The 27,922-nt window shown below is 45.3% G+C and overlaps 2 protein-coding genes across 7 annotated transcripts in view; one reads left to right on the top strand and one right to left on the bottom strand.

Annotated features, from left to right (window-relative positions):
* The window catches only part of LOC109904415 (DNA topoisomerase 2-beta-like), a 52,054-nt gene extending 47,559 nt beyond the window's left edge, over positions 1-4,495 (top strand). For 3 of the 5 annotated variants that reach the window (XM_031788759.1, XM_031788757.1, XM_031788761.1), the window contains 6 exons: positions 34-195; positions 1,390-1,671; positions 1,862-1,951; positions 3,070-3,210; positions 3,420-3,520; positions 3,629-4,495. In XM_031788759.1, coding sequence (XP_031644619.1) covers positions 34-195; positions 1,390-1,671; positions 1,862-1,951; positions 3,070-3,210; positions 3,420-3,520; positions 3,629-3,820 — 968 coding nt within the window. In that variant the 3' untranslated portion in view covers positions 3,821-4,495. The remainder of the gene's footprint in view (positions 1-33; positions 196-1,389; positions 1,672-1,861; positions 1,952-3,069; positions 3,211-3,419; positions 3,521-3,628) is intronic. The other 2 variants (XM_031788760.1, XM_031788758.1) reach the window with 1 other exon arrangement.
* Positions 4,496-9,539: 5,044 nt separating this feature from the next.
* The window catches only part of LOC109887187 (retinoic acid receptor beta), a 156,332-nt gene continuing 137,949 nt past the window's right edge, over positions 9,540-27,922 (bottom strand). For both annotated transcript variants that reach the window (XM_031788753.1, XM_031788754.1), the window contains exons 5-8: positions 26,056-26,232; positions 15,531-15,735; positions 10,030-10,188; positions 9,540-9,869 (exon numbers count right to left, since the gene is read on the bottom strand). In XM_031788753.1, coding sequence (XP_031644613.1) covers positions 9,619-9,869; positions 10,030-10,188; positions 15,531-15,735; positions 26,056-26,232 — 792 coding nt within the window. In that variant the 3' untranslated portion in view covers positions 9,540-9,618. The remainder of the gene's footprint in view (positions 9,870-10,029; positions 10,189-15,530; positions 15,736-26,055; positions 26,233-27,922) is intronic.

Here is a 27,922-nt window from a genome sequence, read left to right as displayed (position 1 = left end):
GAAATCTGAATGACTAAATGTTCTCTATATCAGGTACTCCCAGAGCCAGGAAACCCCCCACACCCAAAGGATCATCTGGTAAGAAGGTGAAGAAGCGTAACCCCTGGTCGGAGGATGAGTCCAAATCAGAGAGCGACCTGGAGGACAGTGAACCTGTGGTCATCCCCCGAGACACCAAGTCACAACGGGCCTCAGGTAACCACTTACCTACAGGGTTGTGTTTATTAGGACACACCATTAAAACAGAGTGGTTTGTGTTGGATAAGTTCAGACAGTAGCTTCCTTTTTCACTGTGGTTTAGGGTGTTTTCTTCGTGTTCACTGTCCTGTTAGAACTAGGGAAAGGCATTTTTCCTGATCACAGTAGTTAACTGGGCCCTAATCTCAGTTAACCCAGAACTAAAGTCTTGTGTAATTGGTCAGCTGCTCGATTTAAGTTCTGGGTCTATACCTGTAAAGAGAAGAGCTGAAGAGATGCTAGAATGAGGAACAGCACCGGAACGAGTAGCTCTCTCTCTCACTTTGAATGTCACCTCCCCTTCCGAAATTGGAAAGATGCCAGTAATGACACCAGTAATGAAAAACCCTGAAACCCTGAAACTCCTGCTGCTCGTCCCATTCCTTCACCACAGATTGTACCAGTTCTGTTTATCTGTCTATGAGAGATTATCTGGGCCTAGAGTTTTTTTCTGGTCCAGTCACGTAGTTGATTGGTTGGTTTTTCTTAAACTGTTTTAACCAATCTTATGTTTTTAATTGCATATTCTTTGTGATTGGTCCTTGAGGCCATTTTGAAATGTTTAAAAGCCTCATTGTTATTTCTGTAAAAACCCGAAAGAAGAAACGTTGTGGTTCTACTTTTTGCAATATAGACGCTTTTTTATTTAATTCCATTTGTCCTCCAAGTGTTGATGGATATCCTGTCTACCCCAGTTCACTCCTCAATTCATGTTCCTTGGTTAGAAAGCAATGTAATGGCAGTGATCTTTTCCCTTTGCAGGTCACGTGGTCAGACAACTCTCTGGCCTTGCTAATTCTAACATAATAGTTTTGCCTCATTGTCATTCTACACACTATGCTGTCTGTCACCTGGGGTGACTATAACTTGAAACTCTATCAGCTCTTTGAACGTCTGGTTCTCCCTGGCTTGATGAGCCTGAAGTCTGACAGCAGCGTGACGCAATCCATATGCAATAGGAGAGGTTATGCTACGGTTGTCAGCTCTCAAAACACTGATTTGACTCACACTATGAACTCTGTAGCTCTTCCTTATCGCTAGTAGTGGGCTTTTAGGACATGCTGCCTTTCAGAAATCATTACAAATCGATCAAACTACAACAAGTGATTCAAAACACACCCACATTTATAATGAACTTTGTCTGTTCCTCAGCGGCCAAGCCCAAGTACACATTTGACTTCAGCGAGGAAGAGGATGGAGGAGAGGAAGATGATGATGATGCTGCATCCTCGCCAGCCCGGCCCTGCAAAGATGACTTCACTGCCTCCTCCGAAACTAAAGACCGATACAATGACCACAGCAATGATGATGAAGATATCTTCCCATCGCCCAAACAGACCACCACCGTCTCACCAGCAAAGAAGAAGAAGGAACCAGAGAGTATATTCTCCTCCTCCAAATCAGCCTGCTCCTCTGAAAAGAGCAATGACAGTGGTGAGTTCACACAGCAAGGTCAGCATGTTTGCCTTGTCTTGTACTTTCTTTAGTAAAAGATTAGATGTATATTTCTTGTTTTAATTTCCAGTCTTGTGTGTTTGTCTATGAAAAAGGACTTTTGTCTATAAATAAGCTCCTAGTCCCTGCGTTCATCTGAGGGTTAATGTCTGTTACTCTTCTCTTCCAGACGATCTGAAGTTGGACAGTGACGGGGATGACAAGGCCTTCTCATACTCCAGCAGCTCTGCCTTCGACAAACCTGTCCCAGCTAAGAAAGGTAACACACAGAGCCAAATATGTATCTACAGCCTGGCCACATTAAACAGACGTACATTTGTGTACCTTCATTAAGTACTTCTTACGTTTCAAATTAAATAATGGTCTGCTTACTTAAGACAGAACAATAGGGAGGTTGGTCAGGGAGGATGGGTGGGCGTATACCGTGATCAAGAGGTTGTGTGTTCGAGTCGCGTCGGAGACAACTAGCATTTTAGCTAACCTTTCCCCTGACCTTTTTCCTAACCTTGACCTAATTCTCATGACATTCTAGGAAAAATTATCCTTTCCTTTGACACAACAAGCAGCCTGGTCTCAGAGCAAGACGTATAATACTATATGTCCTTCCAACACGTATGATACTTTCGACATCCAATTCGTATGATGTTGTATGACCGCTATTACATTACAATTTCTGACTGGTAACACCCACATCTGCCGCTAGAGGGAACACTAATGCAAATCTCAAATCAATTCACATTTTATTGGTCACCTACACGTGATTAGCAGATGTTATTGCTGGTGTAGCAAAATGCTTGTGCTTCCAACTCCGACAGTGCAGTAATATCTAACAAGTAATATCTAACAAATTACACAACATATACCCAATACACACACATCTAAGTAGGAATGAATGAAGACTATATACATATATGGACGAGCGATGTCAGAGTGGAACGGACAGAGATACAGTAGAGTAGTACAGAATACATTATATACATATGAGATGAGTAATGCCAGGAATCCCTCCTACAAATCTCACTACCAAGGGGGGTTAAAAAGATACGGATAATGCTGCTGAATAAAGTGCACTATATAGGGAATAGGGCTCTGGTCTATAGTAGTGCACTATATAGGGAATAGGGCTCTGGTCTATAGTAGTGCACTATATAGGGAATAGGGCTCTGGTCTATAGTAGTGCACTATATAGGGAATAGGGCTCTGGTCTATAGTAGTGCACTATATAGGGAATAGGGCTCTGGTCTATAGTAGTGCACTATATAGGGAATAGGGCTCTGGTTTATAGTAGTGCACTATATAGGGAATAGGGTGCCTTTTTAGACACAGCCATGGTGTCTTGCTGAGATCCTTGTTATTATTGATCTCTGTTACCCACAGCAGTGAAGAAGCCTTCGGATGCAGCTCCCAAACCCAGGAAAGCACCAGTACCCAAAGAGCCATCAAAACAGAAGTTGGACACGTCCGTTTGGGACTCCGACTCAGATACCGGCTCCAAGAAGCCTGCAACACCACTCAAAGGTACAGGCTTACCTCACAATGACCAGTGGAGTCAGTAAGCTTACTCTATTTCTCTATGAATATAAAAGATTGACAAGTGTAAACTGACTATAAAAGGGTGTGAACCGAGTGTAACCTGGGTGTAAACCGAGTGTAACCTGGGTGTAAACCGAGTGTAACCTGGGTGTGAACCGAGTGTAACCTGGGTGTGTTTTTCCTTACCTGTGTAGGTAAAGGCGGAGGGAGGAAGAGGAAACAGTCTGAATCTGAAGAGGATGATTTCAGTCCCAAGAAGACTCCTGGGAAAACACCCAAAGCCCCTACCAGTAGGGTAAGACAGTGTGTGTGTCATTGAATCATATAGGATATAAGAAGATACTAAAAAACGAAGACTTCCATACAACAAGATACTTAGTCTTCTCGTCTTCTCCCTGTGTAGAAACTGTCAAAGAAAGCAGCCGTGACCCCACCCCCCATGTCAGATGATGATGATGTAGACTCCAACCGTTTCAGCCAATCCGGCACGGCATCCCGAGACCGACCGTGCAGAAGCAGGGCCAAGAAGGAAGTGAAGTACTTTGCTGAGTCAGCGTCAGGGTCAGACGACGATCAGTACGACATGTTCGACTAGACCATGGAATCCTTCCCACACAGGCTCTGTTCCAATGCTTTCTCCCTCCCTTAAAGTAATCACAGATCTTCATTGGTTGGTACCCCATGCTGTCACCTATCTAATCAATTATGATCTGTGATCACCTTGATGAAATCAGGAAGGATGGGTTTTTAAACAATTTGAACAGCCATTTGCACACACATCGCTTGAGTAATTTTAACGTGCATCCTTCCTTGACTTTCTAGAAGAAATCATCTGAGAGGTGGGATAGGTGTAGGCAGTGGTTGTATAAATATCCAGTCATGTTTAAATATCATGTGATTATTTCAACGTAAGAAGGAAGAATTTAGTTTTGAAGTATTCAACCAGGACCAGACACACGCTGGTTGAAATACCCCTGTGCTGTGTCCCACAGACTTTTGTACATCCCCCCCCCCCCCCCCCCCTTTAATTTTAATGGTGACGTTTCATGCTTTCTACTGTGTAGGTGTTTTACACTTTTTATTATACATACAAAACTATTTTGTTTTTTAAATTATTATTATTACCATGGAAATGTTCTGTATTTGTCCTAAGCAGCTTTTAGAAGTTAGGAACGCGGTGCTTCAGCACATTTGAACTGTTTAAAAAGTAAAGAGACTATGTACCTTTTTGAACATGAACTTGGAAGTAAACAATGAAATGTAAATTATTCTCAGACCGTTGGGTTTTCTGTAAGATTTTCTTAATTGAGTTCACTCTATTTCCTGCAGAGCAGAACCGTAGGAACACAATTCTCTCTCTCTCTCTCTCTCTCTCTCTCTCACACACACACACACACACACACACACACACACACACACACACACACACACACACACACTATTCAAGGCTTCGACAGTAAATCTAAATATTCGGGTTATAACACGTTCACACGTTATGTATTTTAAAATAAATATATTTGTATTACTTTGCCAGGGCATTTCATGGTAAAGTTAAACAGTATATGAACATATAAAGCATTGTTAATATACAAACAGACAATATTGAAAACGAAAACAAGATAGAAGCTCACTGTAAAGCTCCCTATGAGGACGTCCTGCTTTCTCTTCCCACCAGGCCAGCAGGAGGTTCTGGGTAAATGTATAATCACCATGACAACTCCCTGCTGCCCTGCCCACCCTCCAGAAAAACAAAGTTAAGAAAACTCAACCATAATTTGATCATGTCTCTTCATAATAACACGAACTATACAACACTGCATATGATGACAATGAGATTTTCTGATACCGATGGGGTGAAAAAGGCAATCATATACATTACTTGTAAATGTTAAACTTTTGAACATTTTTGAACAGGCATAACAACAAAGTTGCTTTCGAAGGTACATTTTTTTGAGGTTCACAGTCAAGCTTCTACTGGATAGTTGGATAATGTAGGGCACAGCGGTGGAACATGAATATAGGAATACGTTGCATAGAACAGACACCACTGACTTGTAGAGTATGGATGCGTTGTGCCAAATCTATTCAGTGTATTTCTATCTGCAATGTTCAGTACGTTGCCCCCTTCCGGTACATGTATTGATCTTATTCCGTTTATTGACTTAAACAAATTTCTGTCAGTTGATTGATTTAGTGACAGCTGCTTGGCATTCCAACTGAAGAGGGGAAAGCACCTCTGTTGTTTGATCAGCGATGACATCGGGGTAACTAGGGTTTCGAAATGATGGAAACGTTTCACAAATTGAAGAATTCCACGTTGGAAATTCCTTTAGCTTATTCCCTCTTGATTACGAAAATCCTCTGACCATGACCCCCCCCGCTCACCAAAAAAAGGAATTTGGGGAAGGTTTCTGGAATTTTGCAACCCTATTGTGAACCCATGCTCAGGTACTGAGACCATTTTGGTCCTAAATGATGTGGGGGTGAGCAGCTGCTACCCAAGAGGGGCTGGCTATGAGATGAAGCTCTGAGAGGTCAGATAGCCTAAAGCTGCCATTAGTTGAGCCATAAAGCACACCACACACACACCATCTAATACATGAACAAGTCTGCAGTGAGATAGTAGTAGTAAATATTAACAGTTACATCGGTACAACATTCAACAGAAACCAATGTAAATTCGGCATTGTGGAATGGATTGAGTTCCCTGCCGTGTCACCTGGTGCCTGTAGGTGGCGCTCAGGTCACTAGGGAGATGGATGTAGACATTCTTCAGCTGTGAAATAAGTTCTCCAACTTCAAAGACACTCAGGGTAAATGTCAGAAGTCTTTCCGTGATTCATCACATCCTCCATTCCTCACCTCAACAACACACATTGTAGAAGGTCTGAGGTTTTGCACCCTTTCCTCCAATGCGTTTTGAGAAGGAGGCGCGGCATCAAGGGAGAGGAATGTAGGGAAGACTATTGAGATTCACCCACACTGCTCTTGTGATGAGCCACCAGGATTGTTTTACCCTACATCCCTCTCTCCCTTGGAGGGAAAGAGAGCATTTAATTTTTTGTCATACATACAATGAGATGCAATGAATTTGACAAAACGCTGCTTTAAAGTAAGTATTCCTTTAACACTGCATATCATTCCTATGTAAAGCCTGGACTCACATTCAAACATGGAACAACGGAGACAGTTTTGTTTTCCACTTAAGATATGTATCTATTACGTGTGGTGTTGATATGGAGGAGAGGAGATGGTTGTGTGTGAGATGGTTCTGAAAGGTTCTAGCCAGGGTTGGGGTCAATTCCATATCAATTCAGTCTATTCAGGAAGCAAACTGAAATAATCCAACAGGAATTGACCCCAACCTTCTAGCTGACTGACTACAGTGGTCATCTGTTCCCTTTGTGGGAAAATGTTTGCCTCTATTCAGAATTTAAAAAACTCTTTATACCTCTGAGATGAGTGACTCAATAATCACCCATAACAGTTTATGCCAAATTATTATTACCCTTAAGAATGATAAAGAAAACTGTTTATTACTATCACCCTTAACATTATGTCGGCTACATATAATTCACTTTCAAGTTTTCTATAAGTACTATGAGAAGTATTGCCTTTGTGCTAGTTGAGTAACTGGTCAACATCTGAATAAATTATATTGTCTATAGCCTGGCTTCCACACAACAGTGAAACGAACAGAGCAATATTCAGTGTGGATTCTAGGCTATTAACTTTATAAATAGTGTCCAAATTCGTATCTGTGATTTAGAGTTAGATCCAATCCGTAGAGCTGAAGAACAGTGTAATTTCCGATTGAGCAGACATATGCAGCGTTTACCGTGAATGCAGTCTCCGCGAAAGTGGGAACATTGCCTTTACATTTTAATCGCGGGATTCCGCAGATCTTCAGTGCTATGGACTAAATTTAGCCCTTAGGCTCTAAAGAAAACCAGCTTTACTAAGAATATATTTAGAAGATCAGAAAGGCTGTTGTGGCTGTGGCCGATATGGGACATCATTCCTCATCCCTGAGAAAAAGTGCTGTCTAGTGGATCTCCCGTCCAAAACACAAAGCAGGGTTGGGTTCAGGAGATGCAACGTTCAGGAAAATATATTCTTGTTTTAGAGCTGACATGATTCCCTATTCTACATGATAGAGAAGCGCATGTTTACATAATATATTTATATCCAAACATTCTGTGATGTTGCAAACCAAATGAACGCTACCCGAGCTTGTCTATCTATAATTACTGCACGTCTCAGGGGTTAAGGGTCGTGTAAAGAATCTCCTTTGCATCACTGTAGTTATGCACAGGACTTGTGGAGGAGCAAGGCAACGGTCAGTCACTCTGTAGGACTATAACTAAGAATGCACAGTGGCTACTAGAGTCTAGTGTACAATCTTCCCGGCCGAGCGGTTAGGTCATGAATATGTATTTTAACGATTGCAATGTCCCCGTGGTTTCCTTCCAAAACAAGACACTTATGTATGCAAATATGTAAGAAGGGGTAGGTAGTGATTCTGGGCCTACAGGACTCCTTTGTAATCCTGGCCCAGAACGCAATGTGCATTTTGTGTTGCGCAGACGCTTGTAGTTGCTGACAGCCATTAATGTATAATTACTAGATTGAATCAGAGAAGAGAAGTCATTTACATTTTAACACTGTAATAAGAATGCATTTAACTGCACAGATTGTGGAGAATGTTCAAGAGAATTGCAAGGAAACTTCAAATGTATAACCAAATTCATAAAAATAAAAAATCTACATTTCTCAGTGGCACAAGCTTGGGTTAAGGAAAGTCTTTGTCAAAGAGAGTCGCTTAACCCTTATCTTTCCCCAGAGATGTCACTTGTTAAGACTGCTTGGTTTCTCTCTGGGAATGTCATTTAATGATAAAATCTCAGAATCCTTTTAACCTCAGAAGCCCTGTACATTAAATTACAGTCTGTTATCTATGATAGACAGATCCAATCTGGTAATAGTTTATCTAGATTCAATCTAGTCATTGTATATCTATGGCCTCGACAGTCTGAGGAAGCAGCTGAAGAGATGCAGCCACTGACAGGGGAGACAAGCCTCTAGCACTCTGGCTTTATGGTGATGTAATGTAAACTGATGGAGACGTCAACATAATGAGTTATAAAAGACAAAACCAAAAACAGCTTTAAATAGAGGAACAAATATAAAGTATTAGTCTTCCATACTGTCTATATGCAAGAACAGTCTATATGACTGTTTTTGTAAAGGACTTTTACATTTTAGCCCCCTTTTGAACTTTGTCATGTATGTACTGTTTCGCATCAAACAATAATATTTAACACAATGGAAAAAGCACCACAAAATTCATCATAGAAACAGACAGATTTCTAACAATGGTATATACAATGTATTCCAACAATATGAGACAGAGTGAGAGAGGGAGAGAGACAGTAGAGGGAGAGAGAGACAGAGAGAGAGAGAGACAGAGAGAGAGAGGGAGAGAGACAGAGAGAGAGAGGGAGAGAGACAGAGAGAGAGAGGGAGAGAGACCGAGAGGGAGAGAGACAGTAGAGGGAGAGAGAGACAGTAGAGGGAGAGAGAGACAGAGAGAGAGAGAGACAGAGAGAGAGAGAAACAGAGAGAGAGAGAGACAGAGAGAGAGAGAGACAGAGAGAGAGAGAGACAGAGAGCGAGAGAGACAGAGAGAGAGGGAGAGAGACAGAGAGAGAGAGACAGTAGAGGGAGAGAGACAAAGAGAGAGACAGAGAGAGACAGACAGACAGACAGACAGAGAGGGAGAGAGACAGAGAGAGAGAGGGAGAGAGACAGTAGAGGGAGAGAGAGAGACAGAGAGAGAGAGAGAGACCGAGAGAGAGAGAGAGAGAGAGACAGAAAGGGAGAGATTAAAACTACTTATTAAACTTGTCGAGTCCATCATGCAGGGATGAATTTATACAGGAGACCTGAGGAGGATGACCTATGACCTTTGTGTACAACAAGTAAGTGGGCGTGGCTGGGCGAGGTCAAACCCAACTCGACCAATCACACCCTTGTCCCCAAGACACAACGCCAAAATAAGAGCTCAATAAATGTAGAATTATACACAAACCAACCACTGGTCCTTTTAGGTTTTAGTGTTGTCATTTTTTTAAGGGAAAATAAAGTGATAAATAGAGAGAAGGAAAAAAACAAACGTAAAGGATAACATAAGAACAAGCAAAGGTGGTGGTGGTTCATTAAGGGACCAACGGCCTGAGGGGAGGAGGAGAGGAGAGGGGAGAAGGAGGGGGGTCCACTATGCCTGGTACACCGTGCGGTTTACCTATTTTCAGTTTTTTTTTTTTTTTTTGCAAAGGAATGTCAGCGAGAGAGAGAGTGTCAGTCTGAGAGGCCCTGAGTTCCAACGGGGACCTAGGGGTCCTCTTCCTCCTCCTCCTTGGGGGCCGCTGTGGGCCCTTCGCTGTCTGAAGCATCTGGGTCAGGGTCAGGGGACACAGGGCAGGATTTACCCCCCTTAGGGATTCCCTTCTTGGGGCTGCTGCCGTCCTCGCCCTCGGTGCTGCTCTGGCCGTCTTGGCCCTCTGAGTTCTCCAGCATCTCCTGGATCAGAGGAGGCATGGACCCAGGGATCTCCATCTTCAGCGAGATGACCCGCTCCGCACCTGGAGGGAGAGGAAAGGACATATTGCAAAACCAACGTATTGCAAAATGATGTTTTAGGGCATTAGTGTAAAATGTTTTCCTACTGAACTGCCATTGAATCTATAGTGGGCTCATTTCTACTCAGTTTTATTAGTATATTCTTCTCTGTGATGTCTGTACCTTTGGCGCTGATGCTGCGGAGGTCAGTGATCTTCATCAGGGTCTTGGGGAACATGTGTGGCTTGCTGGGCCTCCTCTTCCTCACGTAGATCTTCAGAGCTTCCAGTAGAGGCTCCTGGAGCTGGTCTACCTTAGAGGGCTCCTCCAGGTCCTGCCGGTCTGAGAGAGAGACAGATTGAGTGAGAGAGAGACAGATTGAGTGACAGAGAGATAGTGAGTGAGAGAGACAGATTGAGTGAGAGAGATAGTGAGTGAGAGCAAGAGAGACAGATTGAGTGAGAGAAATAGTGAGTGAGTGAGAGCAAGAGAGACAGATTGAGTGAGAGAGATAGTGAGTGAGAGCGAGAGAGTGAGAGAGACCGACTGAGTGAGAGAGATAGTGAGCGAGAGCGAGAGAGTGAGAGCGAAAGACAGATTGAGTGAGAGAGATAGTAAGTGAGAGCGAGAGAGACAGATTGAGTGAGAGAGATCCACCCTGCACACCCTAATTGACAACCAAACAAACCAAAACAAAGGCAAAGTCTTCTCATGCTTTGTTGATTTCAAAAAAGCCTTCGACTCAATTTGGCATGAGGGTCTGCTATACAAATTGATGGAAAGTGGTGTTGGGGGTAAAACATACGACATTATAAAATCCATGTACACAAACAACAAGTGTGCGGTTAAAATTGGCAAAAAACACACATTTCTTCACACAGGGCCGTGGGGTGAGACAGGGATGCAGCTTAAGCCCCACCCTCTTCAACATATATATCAACGAATTGGCGCGGGCACTAGAAAAGTCTACAGCACCCGGCCTCACCCTACTAGAATCCGAAGTCAAATGTCTGCTGTTTGCTGATGATCTGGTGCTTCTGTCACCAACCAAGGAGGGGCCTACAGCAGCACCTAGACCTTATGCACAGATTCTGTCAGACCTGGGCCCTGACAGTAAATCTCAGTAAGACCAAAATAATGGTGTTCCAAAAAAGGTCCAGTCACCAGGACCACAAATACAAATTCCATCTTGACACCGTTGCCCGAGAGCACACAAAAAACTATCCATACCTTGGCCTAAACATCAGCGCCACAGGTAACTTCCACAAAGCTGTGAACGATCTGAGAGACAAGGCAAGAAGGGCATTCTATGCCATCAAAAGGAACAAATTTCAACATACCAATTAGGATTTGGCTAAAAATACTTGAATCAGTCATAGAGCCCATTGCCCTCTATGGTTGTGAGGTCTGGGGTCCGCTCACCAACCAAGACTTCACAAAATGGGACAAACACCAAATTGAGACTCTGCACGCAGAATTCTGCAAAAATATCCTCCGTGTACAACGTAGAACACCAAATAATGCAAGCAGAGCAGAATTAGGCCGATACCCACTAATTATCAAAATCCAGAAAAGAGTCGTTAAATTCTACAACCACCTAAAAGGAAGCGATTCCCAAAACTTCCATAACAAAGCCATCACCTACAGAGAGATGAACCTGGAGAAGAGTCCCCTAAGCAAGCTGGTCCTGGGGCTCTGTTCACAAACACAAACACACCCTACAGAGCCCCAGGACATCAGCACAATTAGACCCAACCAAATCATGAGAAAACCAAAAGATAATTACTTGACACACTGGAAAGAATTTACAAAAAAACAGAGCAAACTAGAATGCTATTTGGCCCTACACAGAGAGTACACAGTGGCAGAATACCTGACCACTGTGACTGACCCAAAGTTAAGGAAAGCTTTGACTATGTACAGACTCAGTGAGCATAGCCTTGCTATTGAGAAAGGCCGCCGTAGGCAGACATGGCTCTCAAGAGAAGACAGGCTATGTGCTCACTGCCCACAAAATGAGGTGGAAACTGAGCTGCACTTCCTAACCTCCTGCCCAATGTATGACCATATTAGAGAGACATATTTCCCTCAGATTACACAGATCCACAAAGAATTTGAAAATAAATCCAATTTTGATAAAATCAAATCAAATCAATCAAATCAAACTCCCATATCTACTGGGTGAAAATCCACACTGTGCCATCACAACAGCAAGATTTGTGACCTGTTGCCACGAGAAAAGGGCAACCAGTGAAGAACAAACACCATTGTAAATACAACCCATATTTATGCTCATTTATTTTCCCTTGTATACCTTAACCATTTGTACATTGTTAAAACACTGTGTATATATATAATATGACATTTGTAATGTCTTTATTGTTTTGAAACTTCTGTATGTGTAATGTTTACTGTTCATTTTTATTGTTTAATTCACTTTCTATATTATCTACCTCACTTGCTTTGGCAATGTTAACACGTTTCCCATGCCAATAAAGCCCTTGAATTGAATTGAGATAGTGAGTGAGAGCGAGAGAGTGAGAGCAAGAGAGACAGATTGAGTGAGAGAGATAGTGAGTGAGAGCGAGAGTGAGAGCAAGAGACAGATTGAGTGAGAGAGATAGTGAGTGAGAGCGAGAGAGAGAGACAGATTGAGTGAGAGAGATAGTGAGTGAGAGAGTGAGAGCAAGAGAGAAAGATTGAGTGAGAGAGATAGTGAGTGAGAGAATGAGAGCAAGAGAGACAGATTGAGTGAGAGAGATAGTGAGTGAGAGAGAGTCACACAGATCAATTTCAAATTCAAGAGAGCAAGAGAGACAGATTGAGTGAGAGAGATAGTGAGTGAGAGAGAGTCACACAGATCAATTTCAAATTCATGAAGCATCTTCTTTGTACATAGGCTATGTAGGACCGAGTTAGAAAGACACATCCCAGAGTACAGTAGGGAAATGCTAGGCCTTCACCCAGACCATCAGCCTGCACTCTGCTACAGTTGGCATTAAAGGAGATGTGCTGTACATGTCTAGAAACGAGGGAGTCTGAAATCTAACTCAGAAGTAATCCAACGGTAATCCAACGGTTTCCATTGAACATTAAAAGGGTTTATGGTTTAGGAAACATATATACAATCCACCAACTCCTCTGTATTATAAACCGCTTAGTTCTCAAGAGACAGTAGCCCTTTATGATATTCTTATCACCTTCTATTTTTCACATTGTCCCTTGTAATGATTTCAGTACCAATTCAATCCATAAGTGGTCAGTGTGTGTTGAAAGAACCAGCTCCTGCTGTGGGAACGGAGGCCTGCCTCCCAGTCACAGAGTCACAGAGTGTTTAGTTATTTCCTCTGTGGATTATGCAACAGCATGTAATATATGTCAAGGCTCTGGGGATTCACACATTGGAATGGAAACTTCAGAGTCAGAGCAGAGTCAGTGTTGTGTGCTGAAACAGGCTGAACAGAACAGACTCATTTCCTGTGAGAGCAGTCCAACACACACACCCTGCCTCACAGAGATGGACCTGTGGATGACCTGATTCCAGACTTTGAGTCTGTCTGTCTAAGTCTGTATCAGAAGTGTTTTATTGCCTTTCTAATGACTTGTCCAAGCTTCACATCTACCCCAAAGGCACCCTTTCAACCTTAGACTCTGGGCAACTTTTACTACTTCTTAAATCACAATCTCTCGGTCTCTGGCACCGATCAATCTCTCTCCTTGCCCAGCCCCGTCTCTCTCCTGGCCCAACCCCGTCTCTCTCCTTGCCCAACCCCGTCTCTCTCCTTGCCCAGCCCGTCTCTCTCCTTGCCCAACCACGTCTCTCTCCTTGCCCAACCCCGTCTCTCTCCTTGCCCAACCCCGTCTCTCTCCTTGCCCAACCCCGTCTCTCTCCTTGCCCAACCCCGTCTCTCTCCTTGCCCAGCCCCGTCTCTCTCCTTGCCCAGCCCCGTCTCTCTCCTTGCCCAACCCCGTCTCTCTCCTTGCCCAACCCCGTCTCTCTCCTTGCCCAGCCCCGTCTCTCTCCCTGCCCAGCCCCGTCTCTCTCCTTGCCCAACCCCGTCTCTCTCCTTGCCCAACCCCGTCTCTCTCCTTGCCCAACCCCGTCTCTCTCCTTGCCCAACCCCGTCTCTCTCCTTGCCCAGCCCGTCTCGCTCCTTGCACAACCCCGTCTCTCTCCTTGCCCAACCCCGTCTCTCTCCTTGCCCAACCCCGTCTCTCTCCTTGCCCAACCCCGTCTCTCTCCTTGCCCAACCCCGTCTCTCTCCTTGCCCAACCCCGTCTCTCTCCTTGCCCAGCCCCGTCTCTCTCCTTGCCCAGCCCCGTCTCTCTCCTTGCCCAACCCCGTCTCTCTCCTTGCCCAACCCCGTCTCTCTCCTTGCCCAACCCCGTCTCTCTCCTTGCCCAGCCCGTCTCGCTCCTTACCCAACCCCGTCTCTCTCCTTGCCCAACCCCGTCTCTCTCCTTGCCCAACCCCGTCTCTCTCCTTGCCCAACCCCGTCTCTCTCCTTGCCCAACCCCGTCTCTCTCCTTGCCCAACCCCGTCTCTCTCCTTGCCCAACCCCGTCTCTCTCCTTGCCCAGCCCCGTCTCTCTCCTTGCCCAGCCCCGTCTCTCTCCTTGCCCAACCCCGTCTCTCTCCCTGCCCAACCCCGTCTCTCTCCTTGCCCAACCCCGTCTCTCTCCTTTCCCAACCCCGTCTCTCTCCTTGCCCAACCCCGTCTCTCTCCTTGCCCAACCCCGTCTCTCTCCTTGCCCAGCCCGTCTTGCTCCTTACCCAACCCCGTCTCTCTCCTTGCCCAACCCCGTCTCTCTCCTTGCCCAACCCCGTCTCTCTCCTTGCCCAACCCCGTCTCTCTCCTTGCCCAACCCCGTCTCTCTCCTTGCCCAACCCCGTCTCTCTCCTTGCCCAGCCCCGTCTCTCTCCTTGCCCAGCCCCGTCTCTCTCCTTGCCCAACCCCGTCTCTCTCCCTGCCCAACCCCGTCTCTCTCCTTGCCCAACCCCGTCTCTCTCCTTGCCCAGCCCGTCTCGCTCCTTGCCCAGCCCGTCTCGCTCCTTGCCCAGTCCCGTCTCTCTCCTCCCGTCTCGCTCCTTGCCCAGCCCGTCTCGCTCCTTGCCCAGCCCCGTCTCTCTCCTCCCGTCTCGCTCCTTGCCCAGCCCGTCTCGCTCCTTGCCCAGCCCCGTCTCTCTCCTCCCGTCTCGCTCCTTGCCCAGCCCGTCTCGCTCCTTGCCCAGCCCGTCTCTCTCCTCCCGTCTCGCTCCTTGCCCAGCCCGTCTCGCTCCTTGCCCAGCCCGTCTCGCTCCTTGCCCAGCCCCGTCTCTCTCCTCCCGTCTCGCTCCTTGCCCAGCCCGTCTCGCTCCTTGCCCAGCCCGTCTCGCTCCTTGCCCAGCCCCGTCTCTCTCCTCCCGTCTCTCTCCTTGCCCAGCCCCGTCTCTCTCCTTGCCCCCCAGTCTGGTGCCCGCTGGGTATGTACACCCCACTGTGGTGCCCGCCTCTGGAGATAACAGTCACCTTCTTACCCCCCAGATGGGACTGAGGTGGCCTGTCTGTCTCTGTGTCACAAAATTCAGACTTTTATTTAGACATTCCATCTCTTCTGACATACTATTCAACAGTAATGACACTAATGACAGATGCTTAATGAATATATGCAACCTTCAAAGAAAGTGAAGAAGGTGTAGTGTACCTCCAGAGATGAGGCAGATGGCGCTGAGCAGGCCTGTCTCTGTGTCGTCCATCTCCATGGGCAGCAGCTGGTGGGCGAAGGTGAACACCAGGTCGGTGAGCGGGCCGAATCCTGCGTTGTGCATCTGGGTCCGGTTCAGGGTCAGACCGTCTGAGAACGTCATGGTGTCCTGGTCCGGAGTGTACCTCGTACAGATACGTAGAATCTATATGACAGGGGACAGGGGACAGGAAAGGAGAGAATTATACATTACGTATACACACACATTTCCTGACAGAGGAGAGGATAGGGATAGTGAGGGGGAGAAGAGGAGTGAGGGCACGGTTGGGTAGGTTACTTTCTAAGTGTAATCCGTTACAGTTACTAGTTACCTGTCCATAATTGTAATCAGTAATGTAACTTTTGGATTACCCAAACTCAGTAATGTGATCTGATTACATTCAGTTACTTTTAGATTACTTTCCCTTTAAGGGGCGTCAGAAGAAAACAAAAATGTATGTTACCAACTGAACAACATCAATTGCAGGATAAATCAATGTTAAAGTTTACATAGCTGGTCATATATGGATGTTCAATGTTACTTTATGGGTTGGTTATGTAGGCTTCTTCTAACAAATCACTCTCTACTACATGTAATAATTAGATAAAATTATATCATTACAATAATATATATGATTTATACGTCAACAATGGATGTGGCAACAACAGACTTCCAAAGGGACAGTAAGACGGAGGAGAGGAGAGAGGGACAGTAAGGGGGAGGAGAGGAGAGAGGGACAGTAAGACAGAGGAGAGGAGAGAGGGACAGTAAGGGGGAGGAGAGGAGAGAGGGACAGTAAGGGGGAGGAGAGGAGAGAGGGACAGTAAGACAGAGGAGAGGAGAAAGGGACAGTAAGGGGGAGGAGAGGAGAGAGGGACAGTAAGACGGAGGAGAGGAGAGAGGGACAGTAAGACGGAGGAGAGGAGAGAGGGACAGTAAGACGGAGGAGAGGAGAGAGGGACAGTAAGACGGAGGAGAGGAGAGAGGGACAGTAAGGGGAAGGAGAGGAGAGAGGGACAGTAAGACGGAGGAGAGGAGAGAGGGACAGTAAGACGGAGGAGAGGAGAGAGGGACAGTAAGACGGAGGAGAGGAGAGAGGGACAGTAAGACGGAGGAGAGGAGAGAGGGACAGTAAGACGGAGGAGAGGAGAGAGGGACAGTTAGACGGAGGACAGGAGAGAGGGACAGTTAGACGGAGGAGAGGAGAGAGGGACAGTAAGACAGAGGAGAGGAGAGAGGGACAGTAAGACGGAGGAGAGGAGAGAGGGACAGTAAGACGGAGGAGAGGAGAGAGGGACAGTAAGACGGAGGCGAGGAGAAAGGGACAGTAAGACGGAGGAGAGGAGAAAGGGACAGTAAGACGGAGGAGAGGAGAGAGGGACAGTAAGACGGAGGAGAGGAGAAAGGGACAGTAAGACGGAGGAGAGGAGAGAGGGACAGTAAGACAGAGGAGAGGAGAAAGGGACAGTAAGGGGGAGGAGAGGAGAGAGGGACAGTAAGACGGAGGAGAGGAGAGAGGGACAGTAAGGGGGAGGAGAGGAGAGAGGGACAGTAAGACGGAGGAGAGGAGAGAGGGACAGTAAGACGGAGGAGAGGAGAGAGGGACAGTAAGGGGGAGGAGAGGAGAGAGGGACAGTAAGACGGAGGAGAGGAGAAAGGGACAGTAAGACGGAGGAGAGGAGAGAGGGACAGTAAGACGGAGGAGAGGAGAGAGGGACAGTAAGACGGAGGAGAGGAGAGAGGGACAGTAAGACGGAGGAGAGGAGAGAGGGACAGTTAGACGGAGGAGAGAGAGAGGGACAGTAAGACGGAGGAGAGGAGAGAGTGTCAGTAAGACGGAGGAGAGGAGAGAGGGACAGTAAGACGGAGGAGAGGAGAAAGGGACAGTAAGACGGAGGAGAGGAGAGAGGGACAGTAAAACGGAGGAGAGGAGAGAGGGACAGTAAGACGGAGGAGAGGAGAGAGGGACAGTAAGATGGAGGAGAGGAGTAAGGGACAGTAAGACGGAGGAGAGGAGAGAGGGACAGTAAGACGGAGGAGGAGAGAGGGACAGTAAGACGGAGGAGAGGAGAGAGGGACAGTAGACAGAGGAGAGGAGAGAGGGACAGTAAGACAGAGGAGAGGAGAGAGGGACAGTAAGACAGAGGAGAGGAGAGAGGGACAGTAAGACAGAGGAGAGGAGAGAGGGACAGTAAGACAGAGGAGAGGAGAGAGGGACAGTAAGACGGAGGAGAGGAGAGAGGGACAGTAAGACGGAGGAGAGGAGAGAGGGACAGTAAGACGGAGGAGAGGAGAGAGGGACAGTAAGACGGAGGAGAGGAGAGAGGGACAGTAAGACGGAGGAGAGGAGAGAGGGACAGTAAGACGGAGGAGAGGAGAGAGGGACAGTAAGACGGAGGAGAGGAGAGAGGGACAGTAAAACGGAGGAGAGGAGAGAGGGACAGTAAGACGGAGGAGAGGAGAGAGGGACAGTAAGACGGAGGAGAGGAGAGAGTGTCATGACAGGACTTGTAAAGAGTAGAAAAAAAAGTAGAAAGACAAATTCAAAGTGAAGCCCACAGAGGCTATGCACTAGTTATACTATATACCTGTAGCTAGGACTGACACGTTTCACAGCCAACAAAGACTAAGAGAAAAACCACCACTATGATCATGACCTTGAGGAGGAAAAACCTCAGTGTGTCTGTGTGCTTGATTCTGTATTGTACAGCTATACAGGGTGTATGTGTGTGTGTGTGTGTGTGTGTGTGTGTGTATGTGTGTGTGTGTGTGTGTATGTGTGTGTGTGTCTGACCAGCCGGTGTTTGAGTCTCCGCCAGCCTGCATGTTTTATTCTGTTTCATTTTGCGTACGCTCCTGCCACTCACTGTCAGCACACACACACACACACACACACACACACACACACACACACACACACACACACACACACACACACACACACACACACACACACACACACACACACACTAGCTGTCAGCGCCACTCAATTGGCTTCAAAGGTTGACACTGCCTGTCTCTTCACCACACGCGCGCGCACACACACGCACACGCACACACACACACACAAACCGTTTGTTCCTTCTTCACACACTTGCTCACCCAGATCTAGAACACAATACACAGGGCAGGTCCTTCACTGGAGAAACCTGTCAGGGTGTGTGTGAGAGAGAGTGATCAGGACTTCAACTTCACACCTCTTCAACTCCAGTGGCTTCCCACTGAACACACACTGGTTGAATCAATGTTGTTTCAATGAAATGACGACGTGCAATAGACGCTGAATTGACGTCTGTACCCAGTGGGTTGTCACATTTGATAGAAAACTAATCCATCCAGCATTACTGCAAACCTCCCATCTAATCAGTGTGGCAACAGTTCTCATCACACCAGGAAGTGATACTGTAATACGGCCACTACTAATCTAGACCACAGGAAACACCACAATAACACTAATGATATGAACATGTAGAATAACATCTATCCATTTACACTGCAGTCGCTGTACAGAACAGCTTCAGGAAGAACACAATAATCACATTCATCATGACATTTACTTCACTAAATCTATTAAATAGTCAAATACTACTTTAATAAATACTACCCCCATGATACATGATTACTCACTAACCCTGGGCGCTGAACAGTGACACTATTGTAGCTGCTGTGCTGTGAGCTCCCAGTGAAGAGAGAGAGAAGGGCCTTTTCAGGTCAGACATACTGCTGGGGGGGCTGAGCTGAGGATGAGAGGAGCGAGAGAGCGAAGGAGACAAGAAGCAAAAGTTGGCAGTGAATTGGAGTAGAGCGATCAGGGAAGTAGATCAGATGTGCTTGATGCAAGGAGCTGACTGAGGATAGCCTAATAGAGCCGACTGAGGATAGCCTCATAGAGCCGACTGAGGATAGCCTCATAGAGCCGACTGAGGATAGCCTCATAGAGCCGACTGAGGCTAGCCTCATAGAGCCGACTGAGGATAGCCTCATAGAGCCGACTGAGGCTAGCCTCATAGAGCCGACTGAGGATAGCCTCATAGAGCCGACTGAGGATAGCCTCATAGAGCCGACTGAGGATAGCCTCATAGAGCCGACTGAGGATAGCCTCATAGAGCCGACTGAGGATAGCCTCATAGAGCCGACTGAGGATAGCCTCATAGAGCCGACTGAGGATAGCCTCATAGAGCCGACTGAGGATAGCCTCATAGAGCCGACTGAGGATAGCCTCATAGAGCCGACTGAGGATAGCCTCATAGAGCCGACTGAGGATAGCCTCATAGAGCCGACTGAGGATAGCCTCATAGAGCCGACTGAGGATAGCCTCATAGAGCCGACTGAGGATAGCCTCATAGAGCCGACTGAGGATAGCCTCATAGAGCCGACTGAGGATAGCCTCATAGAGCCGACTGAGGATAGCCTCATAGAGCCGACTGAGGATAGCCTCATAGAGCCGACTGAGGATAGCCTCATAGAGCCGACTGAGGATAGCCTCATAGAGCCGACTGAGGATAGCCTCATAGAGCCAGAGAGAGAGGCAAGGCACATGGAGAGAGTTAAATAAAGGTTAAATAAAAAAATATGACAAAATAAACATGACTGGAGCTTGAGACAATCCACCCCTCTCTCCCCCTTTCTCCCCCTTCTCTCCCCCTTTCTCCCCCCTCTCTCTCCCCCTTTCTCCCCCCTCTTTCTCTCCCCCTTTCTCCTCCCTCTCTCTCCCCCTTTCTCCTCCCTCTCTTTCCCCCTTTCTCCTCCCTCTCTCTCCCCCTTTCTCCTCCCTCCCTCCCCCTTTCTTCTCCCTCTCTCTCCCCCTTACCCATCCCTCTCTCCCCCTTTCCTCCTCCCTCGCTCTCCCCCTTTCTCCTCCCTCTCTCCCCCTCTCTCTCACCCTTTCTCCTCCCTCCCTCTCTCCTCCCCCTCTCTCTCCCTTTCTCCTCCCCCTCTCTCCCCTTTTCTCCTCCCTCCCACTCCCCCTTTCTCCTCCCCCTCTCTCCCCTTTTCTCCTCCCTCCCACTCCCCCTTTCTCCCCCCTTTCTTCTCCCTCCCTCTCGCTCCCTCTTCGCTTCTCTTCTCTGTCTCGTTACTGAGGGTACATTAGCACTCGACTGCACTAAGTCTGCTAACACTGTGCACCCCCTGTATTCATGTCCCTGCTCCAGAAAAACATACAGCAAGGAACCCAAACAAACATGAACAACAGTCCTCACTGAAACTCACTGCAGAAAAAGACTAACAGGTCTTTCAATCAATCCTTAATGAGATTTGGAACTGAGTAACGTCTGAGAGACACTAACTAAATGTACTTTGATTAAGGATGGCTCCTCTACATACTGATCCACCGTCAGGATCAATTAGACCGCTCTTCTATTGGCTTTCTGGACAAACCGACCAATAAGGTCTAAGGACCGGACTCTAGGGAGGAAGTTCAGAGGTTAAACCCCCTGTACATTTGAGCTTATTGACTGGCTACCTGAGTGGAGAGAGAAAACCCAGTTAACAGAGATCTTTAGACACTAAACAGTACAGATGGAATTAGGCCAAAGCTTTTGTCATTAAATAGAAACCTGCTCATTTGGTTATGTGGTAAAGGTACGCTATGTGTTTCTGCATCGAGTGACAGTGCTAATCAGTGTCATTTGTTAGGCTAGCACAATCACTGCTGTGATTACATTGAGTAGTGGGGCTGTCTCTCAACTATTCCTGTACCACAGATTGGTAAGATACTATATTGGTAAGCTACTATATTATTATTAAGATACTATATATTATCCTTCCTCCTTGGATGTCCATTTACATTACAACTAGCCTGTAGAAGTGACTTAATCAGGGTCAGTTAACCATCAGGGACTGGCCCTGTTCATGGAGCAGAAGTTGAGGCACCCTGAAAAATGGAGGCCTAAAACTAGTCTCACCAAATTCAGCAAAAGAAGAAACGTCCCTTTTTCAGGACCCCTGTCTTCAAAGATAATTCATACAAATCCAAATTTGTCGTCCAAAATAATGTGTCATCCAAAAACGGTCGTTAAGACACTAACAACTTACAGGCGGTAGGTAATTAAGGTCACAGTTATGAAAACTGAGGACACTAATGAGGCCTTTCTACTGACTGAAAAACACCAAAATAAAGATGCCCAGTGCCCCTGCTCATCTGTGTGAACGTGCCTTAGGCATGCTGCAAGGAGGCATGAGGACTGCAGATGTGGCCTGGGCAATAAATTGCAATGTCCGTACTGTGAGACGCCTAAGACAGCGCTACAGGGAGACAGGACGGACAGCTGATCGTCCTCGCAGTGGCAGACCACGTGTAACAACACCTGCACAAGATCGGTACATCCGAACATCACACCTGCGGGACAGGTACAGGATGGCAACAACAACTACCCGAGTTACACCATTAACGCACAATCCCTCCATCAGTGCTCAGACTGTCCGCAATAGGCTGAGAGAGGCTGGACTGAGGGCTTGTAGGCCTGTTGTAAGGCAGGTCTTCACCAGACATCACCGGCAACAACGTCGCCTATGGGCACAAACCCACCGTCACTGGACCAGACAGGACTGGCAAAAAGTGCCCTTCACTGACGAGTCGCGGTTTTGTCTCACCAGGGGTGATGGTCGGATTCGTGTTTATCGTTGAAGGAATGAGCATTACATCGAGGCCTGTACTCTGAAGCGGGATCAATTTGGAGGTGGAGGGTCCGTCATGGTCTGGGGTGGTGGGTCACAGCATCATCGGACTGAGCTTGTTGTCATTGCAGGCAATCTCAATCCTGTGCATTACAGGGAAGATATCCTCCTCCCTCATATGGTACCCTTCCTGCAGGCTCATCCTGACATGACCCTTCAGCATGACAATGACCCTCCAGCATGACAATGCCACCTGCCATACTGCTCGTTCTGTGCGTGATTTCCTGCAAGACAGGAATGTCAGTGTTCTGCCATGGCCAGCGAAGAGCCCGGATCTCAATCCCATTGAGCACGTCTGGGGCCTGTTGGATCGGAGGGTGAGGGCTCGGGCCATTCCCCCCAGAAATGTCCGGGAACTTGCAGGTGCCTTGGTGGAAGTGGGCAGTAACATCTTACAGCAAGAACTGGCAAATCTGGTGCAGTCCATGAGGAGATGTACTGCAGTACTTAATGCAGCTGGTGGCCACACCAGATACTGACTGTTACTTTTGATTTGGACCCCCCTTTGTTCAGGGAAACATTATTCCATTTCTGTTAGTCACATGTCTATAGAACTTGTTCAGTTTATGTCTCAGTTGTTGAATCTTGTTATTGTCATACAAATATTTACACATGTTAAGTTTGCTGAAAATAAACGCAGTTGACTGTGAGAGGACGTTTGCTTCTTTTGCTGAGTTTACATACAGTGACATCGGAAAGTATTCAGACTCATTGACTTTTTCCACATTTTGTTACGTTACAGACTTATTCTAAAATGTATTAAAGAGATTTTTTTCCTCAGCAATCTACGTACAATACCCCATAATGACAAATGAAAAACAGTTTTTTATAAATTTTTGCAATTGCATTATAAATAAAAAACAGAAAAACCTTATTATTTACATAAAGTTTAAGTCGGAAGTTTACATACACTTAGGTTGGAGTCATTAAAACTCATTTTTCAAACTCTCCATAAATTTCTTGTTAACAAACTATAGTTTTGGCAAGTCGGTTAGGACATCTACTTTGTGCATGACAAGTCATTTTTACAACAATTGTTTACAGACAGATTATTTCACATATAATTCACTGTATCACAATTCCAGTGAGTCAGAGGATTACATACACTAAGTTGACTGTGCCTTTAAACAGCTTGGAAATTCCAGAAAATGATGTCATGGTTTTAGAAGCTTCTGATAGGCTAATTGACATCATTTGAGTCAATTGGAGGTGTACCTGTGGATGTATTTCAAGGCCTACTGTAACGGATGTCGTCTGGAGATAGAGAGGAGGACCAAGGTGCAGCGTGGTAAGTGTTCATGTCTTTTTAATAAACAAACTGAACACTGGAACAAAACAATAAACAATGTAAACAAAACGAAACAGTACCGTGTGGCCCAAACACTCACACGGAAACAAACACCCACAAACCAAAAGTGAAACCCAGGCTACCTAAGTATGATTCTCAATCAGGGACAATAATTGACAGCTGCCTCTGATTGAGAACCATACTAGCCGAACTCAAAATCAAACATAGAAAAACAAACATAGACTGCCCACCCCAACTCACACCCTGACCATACTGAAACACAGACAAAAACAAAGGAACTAAGGTCAGAACGTGACACCTACCTTCAAACCCAGTGCCTCTTTGCATGACATCATGGGAAAATCAGCCAAGACCTCAGAAAAATTAATTGTAGAAATCAGCCAAGACCTCAGAAAAATTAATTGTAGAAATCAGCCAAGACCTCAGAAAAGAAATTGTAGACCTCCACAAGCCTGGTTCATCCTTGGTACCACGTTCATCTGTACAAACAATAGTACGCATGTATAAAAACCATGGCACCACGCAGCCGTCATACCGCTCAGGAAGGAGACGTGTTCTGTCTCCTAGAGATGAACATACTTTGGTGCGAAAAGTGCAAATCAATCCCAGAACAACCTGCGAAGGACCTTGTGAAGATGCTGGAGGAAACAGGTACAAAAGTATCTATATCCACAGTAAAACGAGCCCTATATCAATTTAACCTGAAAGGCCGCTCAGCAGGGAAGAAGCCACTGCTCCAAAACTGCCATAAATAAGCCAGACTACAGTTTGCAACTGCACATGGGGACAAAGATGGTACTTTTTGGAATTCACCCAACTTTTTTCAGAATTCACCCAACTTATTGTGGGATGCTTGTGGAAGGCTACCCGAAACATTTGACCCAAGTTAAACTATTTAAAGGCAATGCTACCAAATACTAATTGAGTGTATGTAAACTTCTGACCCACTGGGAATGTGATGAAAGAAATAAAAGCAGAAATAAATCATTATCTCTACTATTATTCTGACATTTCACATTCTTAAAATAAAGTGGTGATCCTAACTGACCTAAGACAGGGAATTTTTACGAGGATTAAATGTTAGGAATTGGGAAAAACTGAGTTTAAATGTATTTGGCTAAGGTGTATGTAAACGTCCGACTTCACCTGTAAGTATTCAGTCCCTTTGCTATGAGACTCGAAATTGAGTTCAGGTGCATCCTGTTTCCATTGATCATCCCTGAGATGTTTCTACAACTTGATTGGAGTCCACCTGTGGTAAATTCAGTTGATTGGACCTGATTTGAAAAGGCACACACCTGTCTTTATAGTTGACGGTGCATGTCAGAGCAAAAACCAAGCCATGAGGTCGAAGGAATTGTCAGTAGAGCTCAGAGACAGGATTGTGTCCAGGTACAGATCTGGGGAAGGGTACCAAAACATTTCTGCAGCACTTCTTCAAGAGATGGCCGCCCAGCCAAACTGAGCAATCGGGGGAAAAAGGGCAGTGACCAAGAACTCAATGGTCACTCTGACAGAGCTCTAGAGATCCTCTGTGGAGATGGGAGAACCTTCCAGAAGGACAACCATCTCTGCAGCACTCATCCAATCAGGCTTTTCTGGTAGTGGCCAAAGGAAGCCACTCCTCAGTAAAAGGCAAATGACAGCCCTCTTGGAGTTTGCCAAAAGGCACCTAAAGGACTCTCAGACCATGAGAAACAAGATTCTCTGGACTGATGAAACCAAGATTGAACTCTTTGGCCTGAATGCCAAGCGTCACATCTGGAGGAAACCTAGCACCATCCCTACAGTGAAGCATGGTGGTGGCATCATCGTCCTGTGGGAATGTTTTTCAGCGGCAGCGACTGGGAGGCTAGTCAGGCTTGAGTTAAAGATAAACGGAGCAAAGTATAGAGAGATCCTTGATGAAAACCTGCTCCAGAGTGCTCAGAATCTTAGACTGGGGCGAAAGTTCAACTCCCAACAGGACAACGACCCTAAGCAGCCAAGACAACGCAGGAGTGGCTTCAGGACAAGTCTCTGAATGTCCTAGAGTGGCCCAGCCAGAGCCCGGACTTGAAAATAGCTGTGCAGCAATGCACCTCATACCCAAGACTCACAGCTGTAATTGCTACCAAATGTGCTTCAACAAAGTACTGAGTAAAGGGTCTGAACACTTATGTAAATGTGATATTTAGTTTTTTGATTTTGTATACATTTGAGGAAAAAAATATAAACCTGTTTTTGATTTGTCATTATGGGGTATTGTGTGCAGATCAATGGAAAAATCTATTTAATTAATTTTAGAATAAGGCTGTAAAGTAAGAAAATGTGGAAAAAGTCAAGGGGTGTGAATAGTTTCCCAATGCATTGTAGGAATAAATGCATGAAGTATGTACATAAGAGATGTTACTTTGAAAACTGCTGATACATACCAGTATGTCGAGGAAGGCAGTTTGGATCAGCGTGATCTCTGTGTGTGTGTGTGCCTGTGCGTGTTTGTGACAGTCAGTCCTTACCAGTATGTCAAGGCAGGCAGCTTTAAGCAGCGTGATCTGGTCAGCTATGGTGAGTCCTGTGAAGCCAGGCACTCGTTTGGCAAACTCCACGATCTTTATAATGCACTTAGTAGCCAGCTCACTGAACTTATCCCACAGCCCCAGGTCCAGCCTCACGCGTTGTTCCGCACTCGACTTCTGGAGTGGGGAGAGAGAGGACACACTCATGCATTAGCAGGCATGCAGACACACACACGGAGACACACAGGCACACACACACATAGAACCAAACACAGAGAGTCTGGCGAGAGGCACCGTCATGATGAGACGAGTTGCTAATGATCTCCATTCTTCACCCATTCACTATATCTCACTGTATATAAACAATACACTATCTCACTGTATATAAATAATACACTATCTCACTGTATATAGATAATACACTCGATCTCACTGTATATAAACAATACACTATCTCACTGAATATAACTAATACACTATCTCACTGAATATAAACAATACACTATCTCACTGTATATAAATAATACACTATCTCACTGTATATAGATAATACACTATCTCACTGTATATAGATAATACACTCGATCTCACTGTATATAAACAATACACTATCTCACTGAATATAACTAATACACTATCTCACTGAATATAAACAATACACTATCTCACTGTATATAAATAATACACTATCTCACTGTATATAGATAATACACTATCTCACTGTATATAGATAATACACTCGATCTCACTGTATATAAACAATACACTATCTCACTGAATATAACTAATACACTATCTCACTGAATATAAACAATACACTATCTCACTGTATATAAATAATACACTATCTCACTGTATATAGATAATACACTATCTCACTGAATATAAACAATACACTATCTCACGGTATATAAACAATACACTATCTCACTGTATATAGATAATACACTATCTCACTGAATATAAACAATACACTATCTCACGGTATATAAACAATACACTATCTCACTCTATATAAATAATACACTATCAGACTGTATGTCAATAATACACTCTATCTCACTGTATATAAACATTACACTATCTCACTGTATGTAAATAATACACTATCTCACTGTATGTAAATAATACACTATCTCACTGTATGTAAATAATACACTATCCCACTGTATGTAAATATTACACTATCTCACTGTATATAAACAACACACTATCTCACTGTATGTAAATAATACACTATATCTCACTGTATATAAACAATACACTATCTCACTGTATATAAACAACACACTATCTCACTGTATGTAAATAATACACTATATCTCACTGTATATAAACAATACACTATCTCACTGTTTATAAACAACACACTATCTCACTGTATATAAATATACACTATATCTCACTGTATATAAACAACACACTATCTCACTGTATGTAAATAATACACTATATCTCACTGTATATAAACAATACACTATCTCACTGTTTATAAACAACACACTATCTCACTGTATATAAATAATACACTGTATCTCACTGTATATAAACAACACACTATATCTCACTGTATATAAACAACACACTATCTCACTGTATATAAATAATACACTATATCTCACTGTATATAAACAACACACTATCTCACTGTATATAAATAATACACTCTCCACCGTGAAACTATAGAATTATAGAACATTCAGTGGTTGTTGTTGTTGTTGTCATAAATAGAGCCGAGCAGAGAGGACTGGGCTGCGGTAATGAGTGAGAGCAGGAGGAGAGGAAAGAGAGAGAACAGGAATCAGCCATAAAACGGTGACAGGTAGCAGGGAGCACTTTGAAGTGAGAGGAATGGAGATAAAGTATC

The sequence above is a fragment of the Oncorhynchus kisutch genome, linkage group LG14 (assembly GCF_002021735.2).
Source record: "Oncorhynchus kisutch isolate 150728-3 linkage group LG14, Okis_V2, whole genome shotgun sequence".
Lineage (NCBI taxonomy): Eukaryota > Metazoa > Chordata > Actinopteri > Salmoniformes > Salmonidae > Oncorhynchus > Oncorhynchus kisutch.
This window is presented reverse-complemented; position numbering and strand designations above follow the sequence as displayed.